At 45.7% G+C, this 25,033-nt stretch overlaps 1 protein-coding gene across 22 annotated transcripts in view; it reads right to left on the bottom strand.

Moving 5' to 3' along the window:
* Positions 1-25,033, bottom strand: part of tcf7l2 (transcription factor 7 like 2) — a 90,537-nt gene that overhangs the window by 4,410 nt on the left and 61,094 nt on the right. For 6 of the 22 annotated variants that reach the window (XM_084342382.1, XM_084342390.1, XM_084342389.1 and 3 more), the window contains 9 exons: positions 12,639-12,771; positions 9,849-9,951; positions 8,794-8,880; positions 4,561-4,701; positions 4,305-4,467; positions 3,751-3,858; positions 3,016-3,079; positions 2,183-2,233; positions 1,006-1,078 (listed from right to left, as the gene is read on the bottom strand). In XM_084342382.1, the coding sequence (XP_084198508.1) occupies positions 1,006-1,078; positions 2,183-2,233; positions 3,016-3,079; positions 3,751-3,858; positions 4,305-4,467; positions 4,561-4,701; positions 8,794-8,880; positions 9,849-9,951; positions 12,639-12,771 (923 nt within the window). Of the gene's footprint in view, positions 1-402; positions 476-1,005; positions 1,079-2,182; positions 2,234-3,015; positions 3,080-3,750; positions 3,859-4,304; positions 4,468-4,560; positions 4,702-8,793; positions 8,881-9,848; positions 9,952-12,638; positions 12,772-25,033 lie in introns of all 22 variants that reach the window. The other 16 variants (XM_084342397.1, XM_084342384.1, XM_084342392.1 and 13 more) reach the window with 12 other exon arrangements.

Genomic DNA, 25,033 nt, shown 5'->3' with positions numbered 1-25,033 from the left:
CAAACATGACAGTTAAGATGGGAGGGAATTATCCACCGCCTGGGGAGAAAATGGATTTCAATGAGTCCGATTGCAAGGAACGTTACTCCAAATTACATTGGGGGAAGCCGTGATCTTGCAGCGAGATACGTTTGTTGAGATAAAATATTTGTTGATCTTATTTAGAAATCCATTTTCTGCCACTGGGCTTGAACCGAGTTCAATGAGGGGAGAAAAAAATTGCTGCGAGGGAATTTACAGCAGGAGGCTCCTCAGTAAAGCGAAGGAGCGAGAAGAAGAGTTTGCCATCTGTTACCACACGGATGGAAACTGTGTTTTTAGAGGGATATAATAATAATAATCAAGGAGAAGAAGCTGCTCATTGTGGATGTCTTCCTCCCATTGGCACTACAGCAGTTATACCTGCATGGTTTGCACCATAAACTCAGCTGGTCAAGCCCGAACAAGGCACGACACTTCTTTGGGGTATTTGCATCTGTTAGCCAAAGAGGTACAAACACACACACAGAGACAAAAAAAAAAAGAAAAGAAAGAAAAATGGACACGTCATTGCACAGACAAAAAACATGTAGCCAGGGCTTAGGTTTAGGCTGGCAACACTGGGATGTCCTCCATATTGTGACCAAACCATCAGGCTCCAGATCCTCCAAGCCCCGACCTGCCAGTTTAGTTTATTGTACTGTACATCCTGCAATGAAACCCCATCAATACATACGCACAAACACCATTCACACAAACACTCTGGCATGTGCTGTTAACACCCTTCTTCCCAAACAGGAGGTAAAAAATCAAAATAGTGGGGGGGAACCTAGAGATAGACCGGCAGGGCGTGGCTGGAGGAAGCTGAGAGGTCACGATAGCCTGGCGGGGACAGACAGAGGGAGGGGAAGAGAAGAGGAAGAGAAAAAAAAGGCAGCAGCGGGGAGAGCGAAGGAGGAAGTCCCAGTGTACAGATAACCCAGCCTTCACCTGGCCCCGGCCGGTGCAAGCACACACCATACACACCTGCACGGGCCACACCAGTTATTCTGTTGATCGAGCCCAAAACGCGCTCGACACTTCTTAGGAGCGCTCAGGTCTGATGCCGCAACAAGGAGGGGGGGGAAGCCAGCAGAGTGGAGGAATAGAACCAAAAACCATAAGGAACAGAAATCAAAAAAGAAGGAGAGAAATAAGGAGAAAAAACAGGTAACAGTGAATCTATGAAGCTTGGCAGTGGCTCATTGTGCAAGAAGAAAACCCCCCAAAAAACCCTTAAAGCCAATCTCAAGTGTGCCTCAAGTGCGTTTCAGACATTAGTGGAACTCAAAATGCATGCAAATTATAACATTAAAGTGGAAACTTTCAGTCGTGTGATCTAAACTCTAGCTGGAGTTAAAGCTGAAGACAGGAAGTGCTTATTGGGTTGGAGCAGATGCAGATTGGATTAATTTACCGCTAGATGTTATCAGTGCACTATGGTTTCAAAAAGACAAGGTCAAGGTGCTAGAACTAGGCAGCAGTAGCAGGCTGCTAAAACAGCACGGTGGTGAGTTAGGCCTAGCCAGGGGAAGCATTAAAAAAGGCTGGAACCCGAAGAGGGAATCTACTCGTTAGACCTGGCATCAAACAGTTGACTGTTTTCCATCAACATTGGCTGCACTGTCGCAGAGAAAGCTGCCAGTCACTTGCTCTATCCAGTAACGGGAAGTAGAGCAGAGTGACAGCAGAATATTGTGGCGTTTGAGTCCAGGTCTCGTCTCATTAGAGGCAGATTTAAAGGGGGAGTGAGCCAAACTCATGCTGGCCTATAGGAAAGGCACAGGCGGCAGCTACTGAAGCATATAGATTAAGGAGGTTTACCCTGACATCACAACCTTCAGAGATAATCTAACTTTATATCATCAGTTCCTGAAGCATACTGCACTATGATAATGCCATAAACGGAAAAATGCTCTTAATAACTAAATAACAACATGAGTGAAAGAAATTAAATGAAATATAATCTAGCTCAAATTAACAATAGCAACATTTTTTTTAAGAAAAGAAAGCAGCAAACAAAGCAAAAAAAAAAGAGAGCATATTTCAAAGTGAATTTAATCTTAAACCTGCCTAACATTGCACATTCATATACATTAATTATTAAAAAAAAGAAGAAAAAATAAACAAGTTAGTAATTTAATACTCAAAATGACATTAGCACCTGTAATCGGAGGGAGTGAAAGGCAAGGGTTTGGAAAATATTCTCTGTGTTCTGAAAAAAAAGAACAGATAGAGAGGCCTTCAAGAAGAAATCCGTCACCAAACGAGCGCAAAATACATGATAACAAGTCGCTCCTCAACAGTTAACGATCAAGAAGAATGTGAATCATGAGAAATGGGGTGAATCATAGAATTAGCAAACCTCCTTAATTTTAAAGATGTGAGTGATTCCTCTGATATAAAAGCATGCACGAGAAGCAAGCAAGGGGCAGCCAAGCAAGCACACGCGCGCACGCAAAAACAAGCACGCACGCACACAGCACTGTAGTGCGGTCTATCTGCAGGGCACAGGCATTATAAAACGGGGGCCACGCACACACACACACACAACACTAGCAAAGTTAATGGCTCTCACAATGCTTCAAGTTCACATTCTCAAAAACATACATATCACAATACCAGAACGCTATGGGGCAAAGTGGGGAGGGAGGGAGGGAGGGGGGGGTGTCAAGAGGGGAGGTGAGAAGGAGTGTGGGGGGTCATGCATATTCAGTTGTTATTAGCTGGGGAAGGCTAGGGGAAAATGGGAAAAGGGGGGTATTACAAGCAACTCTACCATTTAAATATTGCATTGGGTAGCATAACTATACCAAAAAAAAAAAAAAAAAAAAAAGAAGAAGAGAAAAAAGCCAGGCACAATAACACACACACACAAAAGAAACATAACACACACACAAAAAAAACACTAGCTTGACTTTTATCTTGCAACATGTCACATCTGCCTGACACATGATGGGGCTCTTCTAATATGAGAGATAATTGCAGCTCACTTACCATTGCTCTCTGCTTGCTGCTTTTCCCTTTTTCTCTTCTTCCTTTTCCCCTGTTGGTTAGCCGCCAAAAAAATAGAAAGAAAAAAATAGACACAGACAGGAACCTTAGTTATTATATTGCAGAATGCCCAAAACATGAAACAGAGAATAGGACTCATCTTTGTGTTTACTTATTTATTCATTCATTCTTTTCTCTGCCTGTTTTTTTCTTCTTCTGTCTCTGCCCTCCGGTTTGTAACAGCCACTGCAGGCCAGACCACAACTCTCCCTGCTCTCTGTTTTCTGTCTTTTTCTGCTCTTTTCTTCTTTCTCTGTAATCTTTTGTCTTATTTTCCTCCGCTCTGTGAACATCTAGACATCTCTTGACGAGCTTCTGGTTTTTCCAGACAGATTTTCTCTACGGCTGCTCGTGGACGACTCTGGTCAGCTTGATCCCAAAAACTGGACGAAACTGAAGAGAATCTGCGCGCTTATGTGTCAGAACAAAGCGTCTAGGGCGCCAAAAACATCCACCGCGGATTCATATGAACAAGATCACGGTCGGACTTTGTTACAATTATTCCTTCCCTTCATTAGAAGATGGGCTTAGGTCAAGGCAATCTGTCCGGTCTCATCAATACATATCAAAAGGAAAGAGTGAAAGAAAAAGGCAAAAAGAACGAACTCATCCTGGTCATGTCACCTAGTGAAAGAGGGAAAGAACAGGCCGTTACGACTTGTAAACTTAAAAACTTACATAGTTGTCTCGTGCTGACCAGCCCGGGTACAGCTGCATGTGGAGCTGTCGCTCTTTCCTGGCCAGCTCGTAGTACTTGGCCTGCTCCTCCCGCGATAGGGCGTGCCACTGTCAGATGAGAAACAAGACACAAGGAAGAAGACAGAGAAAGATTTTTAACGTGAACACGAAAAATAGAGGTATGCAGGTTCTGAACCGGCGTTAATGTCGGGCTTCCATATAGTAGCATCCATTCATTCCTATGGGAATGATCTACAATGTGTTTGTGGTGCTTCTCCTTACGTTTTTGTTTTCATAGTGGAAGCGAGGCATAAATCTACAAAACTGGGCTATCAGGTCACCATGAAGACTTCTATATCTTCTAACAAGCCTGTGAGTCCCGATGGGGGTCCTCGATTAGCACAACTCTGCTAATCTTCTATCCTACAAGGCATTCACTTTCAATCCCTGGTGTATGTTAGTCCATGTTGAGCATCAAAGTCTGGTCCACTCTGCTAAGTTGGACCATTCCAGTGTTAGGGGATGTGTGATGGGTGTGATGGGTTCGGACTTACCCTTCGCCCCAGGATCTGGTTGATGGCAGCACTTTCCTTCAGTGTGCACTCAGCAACCACCTTGGCCCGCATCTCCTTCATGTAGAGCATGAAGGCGTTCAGAGGTTTCTTTATGTGGACCTGTTTCTTTTTCTCCTCTTCCTTCTTAGCGTCTGACTGTTTCCTGTGGAGGACCAGAGAGCAGAGAGGTCAGCAGAGTCAACCTATGACTAAGAGGTTTCTGAGACTGAGTTTGGGCGAGTGAAAGTTTACTCACGAGCTGTTGAGAGAGCTGATGTCACTGTGGGAGGATTCCTGCTTGACGTTGGGTGTGACGATGGCTGGGTGTGGGATGCCCGTGGTGTGCAAACTGTGGTGAGGGGGCACCATGTGTGGGGGGAACCTGGAGGACAGAAGACTGTGTAAATCGTCAGAATGGACACGGGTGAAATGGGGAGATGGAACACATGTATACACAAGACTAAAGGGGCTGAATTCCATTTCTGTCGATTTCAATGATGCGTATAAAGTAGTTTTTTTCAGTTTCTTCAACAGAAATGGAATTGGCCTTTAGTCACAAGAAAAGACATAAATGCACATACAAAACATTCACATAAAAATGTCCACGGCTGATTCCTGTGTTATTCTTCACAACCAATCAGGACAGATTCCACTCAAAATGAGTTTTTAGGTCAATTGGAGCAGTTTAATTTAATCACAGAATCTATACACAAACTATACACATTTATGACAAGATATCAGTAATACATATTGTGTACCAGTGACAAACTAAGGATAAACTTATTGAAAGGCTGCACACATTTTAACCAAGCATATTTTGATAATTCCTTTATTTAATCACAACCTCATTGCAGCAATTCTCAGTCATAGATTCAATCGAAATGTGTTGGCTTGAGGACTCCGTGCACCTTTCCACTCATAGTCACAGAGGGACTGTTCAGACTCATATTAGCGCTGAGACTTCTAGATCTAGAAGACGAACCCCCCTCACACTCACATTTTGGGGAGGAAATGGTTTCCCGGTGAGTTTTAAGTGACACTGACGATGCCTTTCATCCGCAAAGATGACAAATGCCAATCGCTTAACTTCAACTCATCGCAGTGTTTGAGAAAACCGCATTTTTAGCAGTTACGTTGATATGAAAATGCCTGGTTTTAGAGGGGTAGAGCCTGAATCATTCTCTCTTATCAAAGAATATTGCAAACCAGATTAAAATGCTCTATCAAAGTCTGGTATCACTTCAGGTATTGGGTCTCTATTTGCTTCTCCCCCGACTCGTTTCTGCCAATTCAGCACTGTCAGCAGCACTGACATTTTTATCTTCATCCCTCGACACTTCTATCATCATTTCATCATCTCCAACCGCTCCGCATATCCAGGCCAGAAACCCTTATTTATGAAATCGTTTCACTGGCCCAAAGACGCCGCTGTACTGTACGCGCCAGTGAATGTATGACACTAATTATTTGCGTGAGATTATTTGAACGCGTCTATCTGCATGTGTGTGTTTACACCGCGGCGCCTCGGCTCCACGTGACCACACACGCATTTAAGAGAAGAGAGGAGGATGAAGGAGAAGGAGAAAAAAAAGGAGGAATAATTCTTCTTCTTCTTCTTCTTCTTTTTTTTTTAAAGCAGCTCATTATCCGGCTGTGTCTGGCTGCATGGCTCCGAGCCAGAATATAATGATGAGGATAAACTCGCCAGGAACAACTAGTTTCTGTTGGAGGCCATCTCAGGGGAGTGCCAGTGCGCTCCCCCCCTCAAACTCTTTCCCTCTTTTTCTCCTTTCCCCTCTTCTCCCTTCATCACTGACACATTGGTGTTTGTGCCATGTCATCCGTTGATGGGGAGCTCGGCAGCAGTGGCTGCATATCGCCCATCATTAGGGGCTGCTGCATTTTCTTCGCTCACTCCGTTTCCTCTCTCCCTGTTCACCCTCCCTCCTTCTCTCTCTGTGCACTTGTTAAAATTTCCTCTGTTCCAAGATCTATTTTTTTCTCCTCTTCTTCTTCTTCTTCTTCTCTACTCCTCCTCCCTGTCCCCTCACCACCTCCACGCTCCTTCGCTTCCTCTCTCCCTCCCTCCCTCCCTCCCCCCATCCCATCCCCTCCTCCTGCTGCCACTGCATGGCCCAGGTTATGGTTTAAACATGACGGCCATCCCTTTGAAGCGCGGGGGCATCATCATCATCATCCGGGCTCATCAGCAGCAAGCGGCGCCTTGGACCAATTTAACCAACACAGAGAGAGGGAGACGCAGCGGAGACCCCCACCCGTCCACCCACCCCAACCCCGGGGCTCCTACGTCTCAATCTGAAAAGGTAAGAATGGCTGGCGGTGTTGGGGTGTGTGGGGGGGGTCACTGGCGCAGCAAGCCCAGTGTCAGCCAGTGCCATTTAATTGCCAATGCGAAGCAGTAGCCCCCGTGCCTGTTTAATGTATAATGATCCGGCCGGTGCTCTTCTCCCGTTCCCAAGGAAAAGAGAGGGAGCGGGATGATGGGGGAACATATCAAAGGGCAGGCTTAAGCATAAGGGGCAAAAGGGGCCTTCACATCCTCCCACCTGTCACACATACATCCACACGCACACACACAATACAGGGGACCTGCACTGGCTCCAACCCCATTATCAAAATAATGTCTTTCATTTGCTCCACAGACCGTCTCTACTCTCCTTGGCTCTTTTTCCCCTCCGTCCTGAAAGAATGCATTTTTTAACAGGACCTAGGTGTAAGGTGCTCATCGCAGGACTACTAGCTACCACATCCATTCCCTGCATCCTAATTCAGTACGGGCTATGGCACAGGGGACTGATATTGAAGGCTCCTGCGAAAGAACCGGCTCCCCGACAAGAGTACAAGGCCAGGATGTCTTTTCTCTCCGATTTCCTGCACTCAGCCTGCTCCCTACAAATCGTTTGAGCTATCACAACAGTCTGGTCCATTCTTTGAACAAAAACCAACTGGCTGAAGGCTATGTATGAAAGGCTCCTGCCATTTTGCTGACACAATTAGACTGATTTTTTTTTATTTTTTTTTTATTAGATTTCGTCAACAAATTGATTCTTTTCCTCTACACTGTCAAAGTCAGAATTTAGGGATGCATAAGGAGGGAGTTGGGGGATTTTTTTTTTTTTTTTGGGAAGATGTGTTAAACCCTCCCATTCTCCAGAGAGCTCCCAGAGCCCTCCATCTATTCAGTTATACTAATTTAATTAGGGGCCTCATCACAGGGCATTAGCTCTTCCCCATGGCCAGTCCCCCCCCTGCACCCCAGCCAGTATATTCAATTAACTGCACTGGAAATAAGATGATCACAATGTAGAGGCTGTCATTAAGGGACCAAATTAGCAGTCACTTATAGCCCATGTTGGATGGGTGCTGCTGCCAGATGCCTATGTCTGGACAGACCTTGCCGTCTGACCCTTTGCACCTGAGACTAGGTCGGAAAGGCCTGGGAGGAACAAATCCAGACACCCTTTCTACCGCAATGACTTAAAAGTTCGACACAAGAAAGGAAAAAGAGGGAAACAGTCTGAACGGTCTGGCTTTCCATTATTCTTAGGGCTACGCTCCCCCCTTGCGACTCCTCCCTCCCTGCATCTACATGATCCATCAATGTCACAGAGGTCTAAACACGCCGCCCTCAGGAGCTGCTTTTCCAATCAGGCTGTAATTAAACTAAAGCTTGGCCTCATCCCTAGACTCTAAACCAGCCCAAAGTCCCCTGCTGCAAGGGCGTATAGAGGGAAGGAGGAGGAGGGAAGAGGAGGAGCAGTGGGAGTGGAGTAGGAGGCTGTTTGTTTTTTGCCTTGTTGCTTTTTTGGCTCCTTCAGACCCACAAATCACCGGCTTTTTAGTCACCCTAAATTAATTCTTTACGCTTCCCCACCAATATGGAGGACACATGTCTCTCAAGGGAACATTAAGTAGTTTAACACCAAATGAGAAACACACACACATGCATACAAGATGGCAACAAATACACATACCCCCCATGGGTGCACTAAAGTCCACAGCAGCACTTGAGCTGGACCCTAATGGGCTGGACCAAAGCGCTAGCCAAGTGTCAGGCCCCGGCTTATATCAGCTAGTCCCCCTTCAAAGTGTTGCTGTGTTTGTTTATCTGTCTGGCTGCTCAAACTCGCAGCAAGGACATGCCCCGGCTCATTTCAGATCTGCCTGACATGCAGTGGGGGTAAATGTTCTTCAGGGGCCTCATTAGAAAATGATAAATATAATTAATATTTGAGCATGCTAGCTGGAGCCCCCCACACTGGAGAATTGGCCTTTTGAACACAGAGATGGGGAGTGCGAGCTCTCCTTAAGGGAGAAGTTGCTGCTCACTGTCTCTGCGTGAGAGTGTGCACGCGCGCCCTCGCAGCCAACACAAACACACGAGTGAACGAACGAGTGAGAGCACGTGTGTGTGTGTGTGTGTGTGTGTGTGTGTGTGTGTGTGTTTCGCTCCTAGGGCTCAACTCACCTTGACATGGATGCGTTGACAGTGAGCGCAGTTGGGTAGGGGTGTCTGAAACCCCCTGTTGTGATTGGATAAACAGGTTGACCTTGCCTGCGAAGGGGGAAGAAAAGAAGAAAGGCGAAAAGGTAAAGGAACAGGGTTGATGGAAGAGGAGAAGGTAAAGCCCTCTGTCTCTCTCCTCTCCCCACCGTGGGCCTCTTTATTCTCATTTGATCAGGACAAAAATCTAGGGGATTGCAGAGCGCAGATCAAAGGGAGGAAAACTCTGAACAATTTGAATGCCACAAATCTTGATAGCAATGGCTAATTAAATTTCATAACCCTTCGCTCGGTGTCGACAGAGTGGGGCCCTGTTCCTCCCCAAGCTGGAACTAGGTGTTTTGTTGTGATAATTAAAGACGAAGCGCGGGTCTCTTTAATGGAGCCATCACGCTAATTGAGGTCTACACATTCAAAGACAAACAATAATGAATGTAAATTTATACCAAAATAAAGTGCAGCAAATCAAAGGGCGCCATGGCTGCGCTCGGGGCCTCTCTCGGTATTTAGATCGCGGTGAGAAAACATTAAATTAACAGAGCTTAATTTGTAGCCTTTTGTCATATTAACAAGTGTTGACAAGAGTTACCAAGGGAGAGCCCCCGTGTGGAATTGTGGGTAAAATACGGGCAATCACGGTTCATTGCTCTAATTGGACCATACAGAGACATGCAAAATAGTATTTGCCACAAAGTAGCAAGTTGAGGTTGGCGAGGGCCTGAGGAGGCTGCGACGGGCGGCTGCGCTCCAGCGGCGAGTGTGTCGGAAAGTTAAGGGCTCAAGTTGGGAGATTTAGAGGACTCGCGCAGAGAGAGGAGACAGAGTTGACTTTGTGTACAGAAAGACAAATGTCCTGCTGCACGGCACACATGCATGTATGGTAATATCTGCTTTCATTGTCTTCTCTTTGATATACAGTACATGCTTATTAATCGTTACGGTATGTAGGCGTTGCTAGCCTTTTCACACAACCCATCAGAGAACACAGGAGAAAGAGGGATAAAAAAGGGTTCGCTTACTGTGGTACTAACCATCCTAGCGGATGGGGGATCTGGCCGACAGTGCCAGGTGACAGTGGGTAATAAGGAGATATATCTGGAGGATGTGGAGGCCTTGGAATTCCTGTGGAAGAAAAGAAGGATGACAGGAGCAGAGAGGAGGTGGACAGACAAGATGATGACAGAAAGAGAGAGAGAGAGAGAGAGAGAACCAAATCTTTGTCAGTGTTGAATTCATTCTTTGTTGAACGGGGCAGACATCACAGGAGTGCAGATGGGAGGAAGAGGAGGAGGAAGAGAGCTTGTTGCTCGCATGTACACAGTGCTAAATCACACTTCCTGATCAAAGGCCTTTGAGGCGGCGGCGGCGGCGGCACAATGTGTTGGAAGAGGCAGAGGGGAGAGAGGTGAGGAGAGAACACCAACACGATTCTTGTCACATTTGTCTACTGATTCAGCTCTAATGATACAAAATGACTGAAGTTTAGAAGTTAACAAAACACAACAATATAATTAAAGCCGTCTTTGTGATCAGAGAGCTGCTAATATGGGGATACAGGTTGAGTCAGGCTGATTTATCCTGACATGTTGCTGGATGGATTCTATATGAATAAGCCGATGTTAGAACAGTTGCAGACTGTGAGCTAAAAGTCAGCACAGATTTAACAAGTTCGTTTCAGTTCAAGCTGTTCTCAGAGGAAAACAAGGTCCCCGAACACTGTTTGAGGCTAGAAATGTGGCAGGGCCCGCCACATATAAACAAAGTACAACAGTATGAAACTGTGTCGTCCTTTAAGGTCAGTTTGTTTATTGAGTTTGTTTAGGCTAAAAATTAATCAGTAAATAAAGATCGTTCTCTTCTCATTAAAATGTCTCCCCATTACTACATATCGCACCTTTAAATAACTATACATGAAGTGTTGTCATAAGTGTTTAAAACAGCTAATGACAACGTAAAACGCTCTGTATTTATTGGCTCATCGGTCTCCATTTGTCCCACCGATCCTCAGATTCACGACAAAAACAGCAGCGAGTTTTGTTTGCTATCCCCCGCAGACGAGCAGTGACAAAGATGTCCAATTTAAGGACAGCTCTCGTTGAGGGCAACGCCAAGCAATCACAGCGTCCGCGGCGTTGCCTTTACTTTTCCGTGGCAGCTGACAGGCGGAGAAACTGCATCGACAAGCTGCCCTGAACGAATGCCTTGAAAAGGTCTCGTACACAGCCGGGGTGTAAAAATAACTTTCTCTCTCATGACAAACTTGAAACAGGGAACACTAGACATGTGTAAAAAAGCACAGCGAGGAGGTGTGTGCGTGCTCGGTAGACCAGGAACTTGGGGGACTTTCATTTTTCTTCCACACAGCTGGCTTCGCCTGTGCAGCTGTTGTTGCAGATATTCTGACCCGTGCCAACACGACGAATTAAGAGCCAGCTCAGTCTTCATAGATCAGAACTTGGCCGCTGTTGGTGGTTACACCCAAAGTCTGCAGCTGATCCAGGTTATCCAGGAGGGGGATTCTGTTACTGATGGACAATGTGCCGTCCAGCAGTTTGTGTCCGAGCGGAAAAACTTCTCTTGGAATACAACAAAGGCGAGTTCTATTAAAAAAAAAAAGGGAGAGCCTATTATCCCAACGCCACCCAACGCTGAAGACCTAATATAGCTCATTAATTAATTAAACACTGAGCCCAATTAAGCAGCCCCATTAGGCACTACATTAAACAGCAGCTGGCGCATTATTTCCCCCTTGTAAGGACCATCATAATAAGGGAAAATTATTACCTAAAACATTGACTGAATCCACCAGAGACCACCAGAAAAGCATGAAATTATTCACCGCCCTGGAAATGCATTAACCTGAAAGGACGGGCTGAATGACAGTTAACAAAAATTAAGTGCTGGGTCAAGATGCTCACAGAAATGAATGAAATTGCCAAAAAAATGTATGCTAAATGGTTGTGGGAGAGAGGGATGTGTGGGCAGAGCCTGACTGCTAAATACGGATACTCTAAATCAACAGGCTGTTAAGACGCAACTGCAGTTCTTTAAATCCGAGCGCTCAGATCACATCCTCCGTCTCGAGGATTTATGTAGGGGAAAGACATCATTCCCAAAAGACGGCCTCTGATGTGAGGACCTCCAACCACAGTGGCCGCCTTGTTTCCGAGCCTTGGCAAACAGAGTTGCGGTCGCGAGCAGCCGTGGTCGTTTGCCGAATTCCGTGTTTAACGAGACGTTTATGAGCCACTGTTCAGGTTCAGGTTCTCCAATGTTAGGCCACTTTCCGCTGGGGCCAAACCATGCTAAATTAGCATGCTAGCTAAATCAATGAGTAACAGATGAGGGCGGCAGTTGTCAACAAGAAGCACTTGAGATGACTTTGTCTGACTTTGGCTATCACTATCTCTTTCTGAGATCATTGAATAAGCAATGTATGGGTGGAGCCAATGTTAAATAAGACAGTAGTTTAAACAGTACAGTCTGCTTCACCTGTGCGTGACATTTGAATGGTTTTAATCTTGATCTGTTTTTACAAGAGCGCGTATACAGACAGACAGACGCCATCAAGACAAACACAGTCCTGAATACGTGAACCGTGGTGGTAATAAAACATTTACACACCCATCAGTGCAAAGAGGTGACGTGCCTTATCTAAGGAGAGCTGCTCCTGTGTTTTTCCTCAACTTTTATGTTCACAAGTTTCTTACCTGACACCTTTTAAGACACACTGTAGCGGTGCACGTCGCTAACTGAAACTCTGTTTTGATTCTCAAAGTCAAACAGGAATTCAGTGGAGAAAAACGTACCTGTTTTGGGATCCACGTCTGTCTGTAGGTGAGGTGGGGGGTTCCCCGGTGTGAAGTGCTCATTGCTGTAGGTGATCAGAGGTGTGAGAGGGTGCACATGGTGAGGGTGCTGTACCACTGGAACCTTATTAGACTGTGGGAAAAAGAAAAGAAGAAACGAGACAAAAAGGCCAGGGCATTAATATTTGTGTTAAAGGTTAGAGATTGCACACGCTTGCCACACAATTACTACTCGGTCTGCAGGCTCTCAGAAAGAGCAGCGATCAAATTCTGGGCGCTCTCGAGGCGCCAAACCGCCAAGCCACAGTGAAAATAGTGTGGTTTGTAATTAAAAACACTTCTGCGGTGTCACCCTGGAATTCGGTAACACAATCTAAGAGGCTTGGGGGGTTGCCAGTTCACATTTGGGTCTGATGTGTGATGAGGCACTTTTTAAACCACGGTTGCAGTGAAGTAATCGATCATCTGTAAACCACGAAATCAAGGCAGCGCGTGTAAATCCACAGTCATTAGCAGCTCCAGTCAGCGCTCCGCTCTCGAGCCTCCTCTCGGTCTCCCCTCTTCCTCGCTCCCCTTCCCCTCATCTATTCCCCCAGGGCCCCCGGTTCATGGAGGGGAAGGGGTGTATTGTAATAAAAGGGTTAGGAGAGAGGAGGTGGGGCTGAAAATCCATTTCTGCATTTTTGCCAAATTAGTTTTAGCTATGTAATCTTCTCTTTGTGCTCCTAAGTGGCGCAGGCCCCCTTTTTTCAATTACCCAAAGATTACAGTGGAGCTTTAGGGGTGTGCTGCCGTGGGCCCCTTGCGTTAACCGGAGCTCAGCCCCTCTCATCAGGCCAGGCCGAGGCAGACACTAATACACACACACTAACACACAGTCCCCCCGACCACAAGATAACCAGATTAGAGCTCTGCTGTAGATTAGGCTGGTGGAAGAGGCTGCTCTCGCCTCTTTACCCACACATCCTTATCCTGCCCTCAGCAGTCAAAGAAGCAGCACTAATCAGGCTTATCATAACATGGATGATATGTTCAGGGGGAGAGGAGTGAGACACCAAGCTGCCTGTGTGTGTGTGTGTGTGTGCGTGTGTGTTCAATCTGCTCTCTCATAGGGCCACACACCCTCATTAGCGACTTTAACCCATGCAAGAAAAAAAAGCCTCCACTGTGGCACATTTCCAGCAGACTTTGAAAAACATTAATGGGACTAGATGTTGGCAGGGGGGGGGCATACATGCATAAGATGCTCATTGGCAAAACAAATGCAAAGCGGTGGGCCCAGGGCGAGACAAGTTAATGCTGCAAACTAATCATGTGCCCGGGCTGAAGTTAATAACGGGCCTGATGCACCAACAGTCCATTCAGAGCCCCGGTGCTAAATTTTTACTGGCTAGTTAAAGCTGTCCATCTGTATGGACCGTACAAGCCCGGGCCATCCAGACCTCTATTCTGTAGTGGCAGTGTTGGGGGAGTGGAAAGTGGGGAGGGGAGGGGAGGAGGGGGGTGGGCATTCCCTATTGCCATGGTCCCAATGAAAGATTAATGAACCCCAGCAGAACTCCAGGGAGGCAGAGAGACTCCTGGGACTCATTCACAGCCCTGAGCTGAAAAGGCTATGGAGGAGAGAAGGAAGAGAGAGGGGATGGAGGGGCGACGGGGGGGGGGGGTTGGTATATGTGTGTTTGTGTCGGTGGGTGGAGGGGGCGGTAGGTGGAATGGGATTCGTTAAAGAAGAAACATAAACCTCCTCGTTGCTCCTGATCTGATCTGCACATCTCAGATAGAAGAAGAAGAAAACATGCAGGAAAACACTCGGGATGGGGGGTTATGACAGCTGATGAGTCTGCAGCCGAGCGCTAGAAGATGGCCTCTGTCTTCTTCTCCTCTCTTCTTTCTCTTGCCCCCCCCCCCCACACTCCTCCCCTATCTCTCACCTCCTAACCTCCTCCTTCACGACTCCCCGCTCCTCCCTTGGGTAATGATGTGAAAGAATGTTGTCAATTCTTCATCTCTTGGCACTGAAAAGCTTTAGTGGCCATTTAAATGAGTTCTTTTGTCCAGGGGCCCCGGCCATTGAGAAGACAGTTCAAAATGCCCATCCACTGAGTCCACATTTAGACAGAGGGTGTTAGAGGGTGTGTATGGGACCGGGAGAGAGCTAGAAGCCAGCCGATTTACATCACAGTCACTTGTGGTCTAAGAGTGTGCTCTTTTTTTTTTCTCTGAAAAGCCCAGAGTGAGGCAAATAGCGGTGGGCTGGACCGACTGCGGCCTCTACGGTCAACTACAGAAAGTGGCTGGATGGGAAGCAAGTTCTGCTGCTTTCCAATAAAAGACAAACTGCTAAGTGAATTGTACCTCACTTTCTATCATTTCACGTTCTTTCAGAGGTCTTTCCTTTCAGTTCTATCTGCCGACATGGGTTGAAACTCAAGAAATCCACTGCCATTGCCTAACCTTAACGCTAACCAGCTCAAACTGTTGATCACCCTGTCGGTCAACTGACTTCTTGTGGTCTGACGTCTTCAATCAGCTCACCTGCTCCCTTCCACACGCCACGTGATCACCGCACACCCACTTTGTCTCCCACTGACGTCAAGGCAAGCACCCGGTGGTCCCTGCAGAAAAGGAAGGCCCAGCACCTGCCCCCGTGGTCACCGTGGGACAATGCGAGCCCGGGACTCGTCTGGCAGGCTGCTGGGCGCTTCAGCCGCACAGAGCGGCGAGAAACAAAAGCAAGGCGACGTGGGAGGCTTTACTCTCCCGGCTCCACAAAAAGCCAGGGGAAAAGAAAGAACATTTCCTGCCCCTACACCCCCGCTGACTTGCATCCTCCTTCCCACCACCTCCGTCATTACAACAAACAAAAATACAGCAGAAGACAAACAGAGATGCTGCTCTGTAGTCATGACGATGATTCTCCAGCCTCAAAAATAAAGAAAAAGGGATCTCGCATTCAAAAGACCCTGCAGAAAAATTTAAGAGCACACTCTTGTACAAACATCAATGAGCAGCACATTGACTCTTACCACATCCAGGACACATACGGCGCCTGCTGCTGAGGAGGGCCAGTGCTGTGAAGTGCAGGCAGCTCACTTAAGTACAGCAGACAAACAGAAACAGTAGCTGCCGCCTCTGGTCATGTTGTTGATATCGCCTTGGCTCTATTTATTCTATTCCATCCTAATCTATTCTTTTATTTCCCGCATGCTTGAAGGAAAAGGAGCTCATATGCATTTGCGTTTCGTTTTCTCGCGTCACTGATCAATGGCGCTTCTCTGGTAGCCATTGATGGCTCACAAACGGCCACCGCTTCCAACAATGTGGCTCTGCAACTCACGTCACGAGCTGCATCGCTGCTAAGTCCAGAACACCATCTCGAGTGTAAAATGTTTCCTATACTCGCTGGTGAGAAACGCTGTTCTGCGTGAAAAGAGCCTTTTTCGCAAGTGGACAAATGAATGAGCTGCTTCAAGTCAGACCTCTGGGGAGAGTGAGGGGGGGGGAGTACAGGAGAAGGCAGAGAGGGGGTGAGAAAGTGACAGCAGGACCGAGCGGGACAAAGGGAGGGGAGACTGAGAGGTTGAGGCCGGACAGGAAAAAGCTGTTGGCCTTGCATTTCCGTCTGGTGGCACCTCGCAGGGCCAATTTGAGCCCTAAATGTGAAGGTGGCGACCTTGCGGGCCCAGGGGGTGGCTGGGTTTGGGGGGGGGGCTCGAGCCTCTGTCTCTCTGCTTTATGTCATGATATGATGAGTTGTCACAACAGCTTGCGGGGCGCTAATGAGCTGTAGTGAGAGGCCGGGGCAAGGGGAAGAGAGGCCGGGGAAGAGAGGGAGAGGAGAGAGACGCGGGAATGACAGTGCCGTGATGGATTGGGGTCCTCTCAGGCCTCCAAATTCCAAAGCAAGCAGAAAAAGCTGCCAGAGCGCCCTGAGCCTCTCCCAGAGCGTGCAAGTGGCCCACGTCCAAGGCACATGGAGTGACACCGCACAGAAAACACACAACTGCAACACTGGGGGAAGCTGGGGAAAGTGTCAGAGGAGAGTGTGTGTGTGTGTGTGTGTGTTTGATTTGAGCAAAACAAAAAGTACAAACTGTGCTGCCACCGATCTGACGAATCATCTGGTATCATTCAGTGTCGTCCTGTTAAAATGTGTTTACACACATGATTGCTGTTTTTTCTATGGGAGGTATAGAGTGCCCCCTCCAGGCTAAAGATCTTCATCTCCCTGCAAACCTCATATCAACTGATGTTCACACACACACACACACACACACACACACACACACTAGCCCTGGTAGCACTCAGTCAAATCAATCCACAGATTCAAGCAGACAATCTAAAGGAATACTTAGAGATTAACGGCAATGGAATATGAAATGCTTCGACAAATTAAAGGCTTATCAGAGCCACGATCCTGCAGCATAGCACGCTGATTAAAAAACCCTGCTACGTTTCAGAAATAATATTCCTTGGTTAATCATTAGAGAAAAAAAAAAGAAAAACTCTCCACAATATGAAGAACCTGGGAATTGTGAGGAAGGGGGGGTGTGAGAGGATTTAAAAAGCAGATATGGAGGTGTTGATCAGTTTTCTCTTGCAGAGAAGATGCGTCTCTGAGGGCAAGGGGCTCCCGAGACCACAGTATATTTAAAAGTTAATCTATTCACTTTGCTGCAGTGACATGCCGACTGCTTGATCACAGCGCTGAACAAAAATATTATGTGGGCCAGAGCCTTTGCTCCCCTTCCTCCTGCTCTCTTCGCTAGCACTCAAGTCGTTCGTCACCATTTATTTTCGCTTCCCATCTTTGATAGTCGGCACATCAAATAGAATCGCTAGAAAGGACATGTTCTGATATGTCACAGATAAATAAAACTGCGCACAAATAGCTTAAATATGAAGTGGTATTTGGTAGAACTGTTGTATTCTGTGAAGACAAATCGCCTCTTAAGACGCACGTGTGCGTTAAAGCTTTTTCTTTTCAATGTAAACAGCCTCTTGAGCTCTCGTACCTGAGTTAAAGGGGGCTTCTCTGAGAGGTGATATTGTATCACGGTGTTAAGAGCCAGACTGAATTCTGCCTTTTGAAATGCAATCAGCCCCCTCAGAATTTCAGTTGAAAGCCAGGCAATTAAGAATTTGAATTGGATGGCAACATTGACAAAGGGATATGTTAATCTGTGAGGTTATTGAAATCTTATTTTACATTTCATGGTTAAGACATGAGCTTGATCACATCATTTTTTTTGTCAAGGAAATAATATTCCTCTCGAGAGAAAGTGAAAATGCACTTTTTAAATTAATCTAGACGCGCTGCTTGTGACGTTTATTGCTTAGGCCTCGATTTAAGAAAAAAACAAAATAATTTAAAGTGTGTGACAGTTGCAAAAAGTCTGCTTTAGCATGAATGTATACACACGTAAACACCAAAGTTTTCTACTTTAAACACTTGAAAATTCAGATGACCACGACTCTCTCCACCCAAATACCAACCCCTCCCTTCCCCTCACCAAAACTGCACCACAACAACAACGACAACAACAACAACAACCTGTCAGAATAATGCTAAAAGCCTTCAGTGGTGAGAAAAAGGAAGCACAGACAGTGAAGACGAAGCAGGGGAGCAGTGCGGCGTTACTCACCCAGCTGCTCAGATTGAGGTGCCAGCAGCCCACCTGCTGGAGGAGAGAGAGCCCGGGGCCCAGGACTCCTGCCTTGGCTCCCGTCTCCTCCGGCCCGGCTGAAGCTCCATCCCGCGGGTACATGACCCCCTCTGTCCCACCCCCGCCCCCGTCTCCTCCTCCTCCTCCTCCTCCTTCTTCTTCTTCCACCTGGCCCCCCCAGATCCTCCTTCCCTCACTACGCCGGGGAGAAGCCCTCTCGCTTCTCTTGGCCGCTTCTCTCCTCCACTTCTCCTCCTTCTTTGTCTGTTTCTGCCTTGGCTCCTTCCTCCGCTCAGTGTGTTGCTGGGCATGTGTGGCGTGCGTGTGTGTTTATCGTCCCCCCTCTCTTTGCACTTGGTGCCGCGGCCGGCTGACCATTGTTCCCCCAGGTTTTGACATTAGAGCGTATGTATCTCTTGAGGCGTCTGGGTCTGAGGCCTAGTTTCTCCACGAACACACACACACACACACAGTCACCACAATCCTCCCCACCCACCCACATCCATCCTTAAAAAAATCCCCCCAAAATCCCCCACTCTAACCACAGAAGCTCTCGCTCTCAGCGGCCAGCGGTCCTCTTCTTTTCTCTCAGCGAAAGTTTTGATGCCGGTGACAAGAAGTACAAAAAGTGAGAGCCAGACAGAGAAGGAAAAATTACTGCGAGCAGCTTTTCAGCACGGCAGCAGTCTTCCCACAAGCAATACTCGAGAAAAAAAAAAAAAATATATATATATATATATACTCACAAACACACACACATACACACACGAAAAAAAATCAGTTATTACCCAAATCCCTGCTGTACGTTGGGTCTGTGTATGTGTTTTCTTAGAGTATGTGTGTGTATGTGTGTGGGCTCTGCTGTGCCTCCAGGATGCCCAGAGACGAACTGGCAGCTTGAAAAGCTTTGGCTACAAGGTAAAGCGAGCAAGGCGAGAGATGGAGACAAAGAGGAGGTAGCAGGAGAGGGAGAGAGATAGAAAAGGAAAAGAAAGGAACAAGACACAACAACATCCACAAAGGGAGGGCAGGCTCAGCAAAGTGTGGCCAACAGTCACTTTATCTGTGTGATGCTGACAGTCCCCTCTTCACACACACTTTCCAGGAGGGGGTGAACCGACTGGAGGGAGAGAAAGTCTTCACTCTGACACGGACGTGGCACCTTTCGTCGCACTCCCCCCCCCCCCCCCCCCCCCCCACTTTCTTTTTTTCCTCACTCTCACCCTTTTTTCTAAACAATACCTCAGAGTTCAGAACAATTCTTCTCTTAACTCCCCGCCTCGACTCCATGTCTCCATTCAAGGTTCATGTGAACAAGGCCTCAAGCCCCTCCTCGCCGCCCTCTTCTCCCCATTCTCCTTTTTTTTTTTCTCCCTGCAACTACTTCACCTTCAAATCCATTATTCTCCTGAATGCCGGAGTCAAATGATGAGCTTCACATGGTCACGACTTCTTTCAACGAGCGCGAGAGAAATCCAAGAGATCTGTTGGCCAGCAGTGTGTAAACAGTCAAGGTGCTTTGCAGGGGGGATTCCAGCAAACGTTTGTTTTTCTCTAAATTTTATTTTGAAAAGGTGAACATTTTCCTAAAATTGGCTGCGTTGTTTTTCAAAAAATAAAACGAAATATGTGCCAATATAAATGTACAAAGATGAAAATATATGACATTTTTCCTGGGATGACTGAGAAAAAAGATTTGTTACCAGATTAAACATTTGATACGAGGGAATTTTTATCTGGATGTTTAATAACATGACAGAAAGAAAATAATAAAATACAATTTTATTAATAAAGAAATGTTATATTTCATTACCTTGAAATGATTTATTTTTTTAAAAGAACATTCTGAAATAATTCTGGATCATTTTCATTTTTACATACTACAATTAACTCGACTTGTCAGCCTTTAATTACCTTTTATAACCTCTTACAACCTAAACCTGACTAATGACCACGACAAATTAAATATTTATGGAAAGAATTATTTCCACCTAAGCACAGTAACATTTCATTTATTTTTAATACAGCCTGATGAAGGTTATTGAAGTGGAAGATAATTAAGAAAAAAATCAACTCAGGTGTTTAACCATGTTGGGATTAAATGGAACAAATATACATTTGTTTTCCAGCTGTATTAAGGTTTTTCAATAGTTGGCAACAGATACATCTAGAAGACTTTCTCTTAATACGCTGTTCCTTTTTTCCTCCTTTCCCTCCTGTAGTCGTTGAGCCCCTCTGTCACTGTTAGGACCCTGCTCTTCCCCTGGCCTGCAGCAGGCAGTCCTGAGGCCCTTAAAGCCAAAACAAAGCCCTGGGAATGTCCTTTACACAGCTTGGACAATAGCGCGGGGGGCTCCAGCTTGACAAGTAAAAGAGCCCCGACAAGGCGGTGGCTAATTGCCTGCCCTCCCTCCATTCAGCCGGCCTGCCACGCTCCTGCCATCTCCTTTTGTCCCACGTGCACTTTCTTAAGTAAACTGCCAGTTCGCCAGCGAGTGATGGACAGCTCCCAATCACCCAGCCACAATGGCATCAACGCCACAACACAAGAGGAACGAAGGGGGGAGAGAAAAAAAAACAAAAAACCTCTATCCCACTCCACTGTCTGAGGTGTTCGCACGAGACCCCGAAAGTGTGCGATAAAAGACAAAAAGAGGAAGGACAAAAACTTTCACAAAACAAGCTAACGGAACGGCCTCTGACCTTTACAAACTCGTAACGTTCTCAGATTAATTTGAGCAATACAGGATAAAACAGGAGGGAGAAACCAACAACTTCAAAGTCCTGCTTCTTTTCTTTAAGCATATGCTGCAATTATTACTGTATAATTATGTTATTTGCAAAAATCATATTTCATTAAAAATTATCGATAGTTAAATATTTTAGACGCGAACTCCAAAAAATATTAACCCTGATTTATTAATGTTAACAGAAGCACAGGAGCAGCAGATGAGACACACGATCAAAATGACTGAAATCTACATGTAAATACAACACATAATATTTTAAATTGCCTCAAAGTATTTATCAATGAGATTTAATAAAACTGTCTTTAACGTATAATAAACAATAATCATATTTAGTTTGATGTCTTGGAATAATACACCCCTGTCAGGCTGTCAAGACAAAGCAATCAAACACTGCCTTTCATTATCCAAATTGTCAATCTGTCACTTAGCAACATAAGTGTTATAAATTGCCAAACGGAGCCCAGAAAAATAACCATGAATAAATCCAATCAAAACATAATATTTAAAGCCAAACAAGCAGCAGAAAAATCAAGCAGAGCAGTAATTAAAATGTTGAAAAGTCTTACCATTTAAAAGAGCTGTATTTGGGATGCTGCTCGGTTCCTGGTTAAAACAAGCATGCTGGCACTCGTGGTAGTGCACAGACTCCAAGCAGACTCCCACCACCATGTCAGCCACTAATCCACTGGGGGGCAGCACCTCATCTACGGCAGCCCCCTCGCTAAACGCCCGATGGGTTAAGCCGATAAGAGAGCGGCCGGAGGACCGGGCGAGAGCCAAGGTACGCTGGAGCGACTTAGGACGGCAGCCCGTCAGGTCCCAGAGCGGAGAGGACCGCGAGCGGGTGGCCAGAGCTGCCTGTTCACTCTCAGCCCCCACATGCATTCAAACGCACACTCAGGCTGCGCTGCTCTTCTCCGCGTCTGACCGGGACTCCCTCTTTCCCCCTCGCCCATCTTCATATCCCCCCTAATAAGCTCTTTTGTGTCCATCTCTCTTTCTTTGATAAGTTGAAAGAACAACAAAAAGAGGGAGAGAAAGAGAGAGGCTTTCATTCAGCGGCTTGGCAGACATAAAGGTAGTGGAGTGCCGTCTATAGGAGTTGCCCTAACTTGGCTAAACTCAAGCAGCGGGGTGTCTCTCGTCATGTCATTAATCCCCAAAACTAGCCACGCTCCATTCACCGCTAGTCACACTAAATTAAATGCAAAATCAAAAAACACAAACGCTGGGCAGAAAAAGTGTCGGAGGAAAAAAAAAAAAAGGCTAGAGAAAGCATTCCGATCCAGGGCAAAGGGTGCGTGGTGCTGCAGCCACGCTGCCCCTCAGTCCTGCCCGTCGCTAGCCCCAATTTTTGATGTAAAGAAGCCCCCGGAAAAAAATCAAGCGACACAAAAGACAAAAAACATTTATCACCAAAAGAGCGTGTCTTTGTGGTGCAGCTTTTAGCACCTCCAACTCTCCTGCCTGAACTCTCTTAAGACAACTGAGTGGGGAAAAGGAACCCCAACTCCAAAGTCAAAAACATGCCAGACAACAAGCCAACAACAGCAGTTAAAACAATACCAAAAATACCAATAAATGGATACAAGCCCTGTATGGTTTTCGGGAGAGCTGGCAATAGAAAATTCAACCCCGGCCAACTGGTGGCTTGAAGAGAGGAAGCCCACTCTTAAAGCCGTGATCCGACCATCCACTATACCACCGCTGTGAGCCTTTTAACCACAGCAGAAAAAAATGACTATTGATCTTCAAATAGCGATAATTGAAAAGATCAAAAAGATTAAACAAAAAAATCAAGAATGTGCTGACTTACCATGTTGTGCTCCTTTTTTTGTTGTAGGTTTTTTGTTTAAATAAAAAAAATGTTTGCTCAAAGATGCAGCATTGGAGGTGTCAAATATTTGTAGCCGTCTCTTGATCGTATTACTTCCACAGTCCTGGTTTCCAATGCGTCTGAACTTTTTCCCTTTCTCTTTTATTTTGTTTGTGGTACCTAGCCTTTTTTTCCCCTGCTTAAGACTTTAAAAGCCTTCAGCTCAGCAAAGCAGCACAAATTATCTTGCCACCTTGCTCAGCTCTGATGCTTTGGCCGCTAACTTTGGAAGGCCCTTTACTACTGCATCAAAATTAGCATTGTCAAAGCAGTTAATGAATATTAATATTGTATTTGTCATTGGAGCTGGCCCATTGCTGAACTCCAAGTCATCCATCAGGGACAAGATTAAGCACACAATTATTTCTGACTGACAGGGACCAAATCTGGAAGATTTTTTTTTTCCTCCAACAATTTAAAGAAAAAGACACAGCATCATCTTAAGGTACCTCCCATGAGACGAGACAAGATTAATACACTTTTAATGAAGCAAGATTTCATGGTGCATGAACAGCAGGAACCTCAAGAAAAAAGGAGAGGAATATAGAAATATTTCCACTCTTAATTTTAACCATTTTTTGTAAGGATTGAAATCATAAATTACAAATAATTTTGATGACGGCAGACAAAAAATTTAAATTCAAAGAACATCTACTTCTTTTTTTCTTTTGATGATCGGATTTATTCTCCTTGATTTTCTTTTTACAAGAAGATCTGGATTTTCTTTTATTATATTTTTTTTTTTTTTGCACCTTCGGTGGAACATTAAGAGAAATAAGATGTACAAGCGCTGCACTGTGAACAACGCTGGCGCTAAATTTAACATGAAACAATCATTAAAGCCCCGGACCTCCAGCACTCTCGGCAGAGCCCGGCGGAGCACCGACCGCTGAGGACCACACAGGCAGCCTCCATCAGCACCACCCGCTGCATCCAGGAGCTGTCTCCCTGCTCCCGCTTACCACAGAAACAGCTTCACACTAGGAAACCACGGCTCTGTCAAACACGGCTCTCTGCACAATTTACCAAACTTCCATCAAATATGTCACAATGCACAATTTTTAAACATTTTCTAAATAATTATGTCAGTTCGATTTTTCACACGGACAATATTTCTGGAATGACTGAATAAATATAAATCTCTCTCGTAGCTGAAATATTTGCCTGAACGGAAAGCATTCCTACCTGCACCTGTCTTGAAAAATTAAGCAGATGACAAGCCATCTTCTTCACTCCTCTGTACCAAAAGCATCAGTTTCTCTTGCATGATTTAATAAATCCAACCCTTTTCTCTTTTCCCACATATTGTAAATTCTGAGCGATGGAGTCAAGCTTTAAAAGCAGCATCCATCCTTTCTGCACAATTATCTGATCAGTTTTCTCCGTTCAGTGATTGCGGTCGGAGGAAACGGCCGAATGCGAGATCCTATTCGGGTCAAATTAAGACGTATTTTCTCTCAGCGCCCGATAAAAATAAAAGCATTGAGGGGGTCGCAAGGAAAAATGGCAGATGTGGGGCACTAATGCCAGCAGCACGGTGAATTGGTGTGAGTGCGGGGGTCAAGCTGCGGGCTCACCTTGGAGCGCCGGGCCCCTGCCGACCACCCTGCCGGCTCCCTAATACCATTAGCAACCCTTAGATGAACATACTAAATTGGCCTTTTGTTCTCCAGGTGCCGATCCAGCCTCGCTGGTGTCACCGAACCAAATACAGATGGTGCTGCCTTTTTCTGGAAATGAATAGCGCGCATAAGAAAGCCCTCCGTTCTCCTGATTCTACAAAAGCCGTCGGCATTGATACATTTTTTTTTTCCGTCGGCGCTCCGTTCACATTTAAAACTTTAGATATCACTTTGTGTCATTTAGTTAATTTTGTGAAAATGTTCCCTAAATGTGTATTAATATTTTAATAATTTAATTAAAATCTAGAATTTATATTTACAAAGATCTCTCAATGAGACGTCTACTGACTTAGACTTCAGCAGTACAGAAAGATAAATGTAATAAAATCAAAGGAGCCAAATCAGAAACAAATTAAACATTTTATCACATTAATCTGAGTCTTTTGAAAATAATTTGGGGGCAGAAAAATGTAATTTT

Source organism: Pagrus pagrus (assembly GCF_965226575.1).
Source record: "Pagrus pagrus genome assembly, chromosome: 21".
Taxonomy (NCBI): Eukaryota; Metazoa; Chordata; class Actinopteri; order Spariformes; family Sparidae; genus Pagrus; species Pagrus pagrus.
This window is presented reverse-complemented; position numbering and strand designations above follow the sequence as displayed.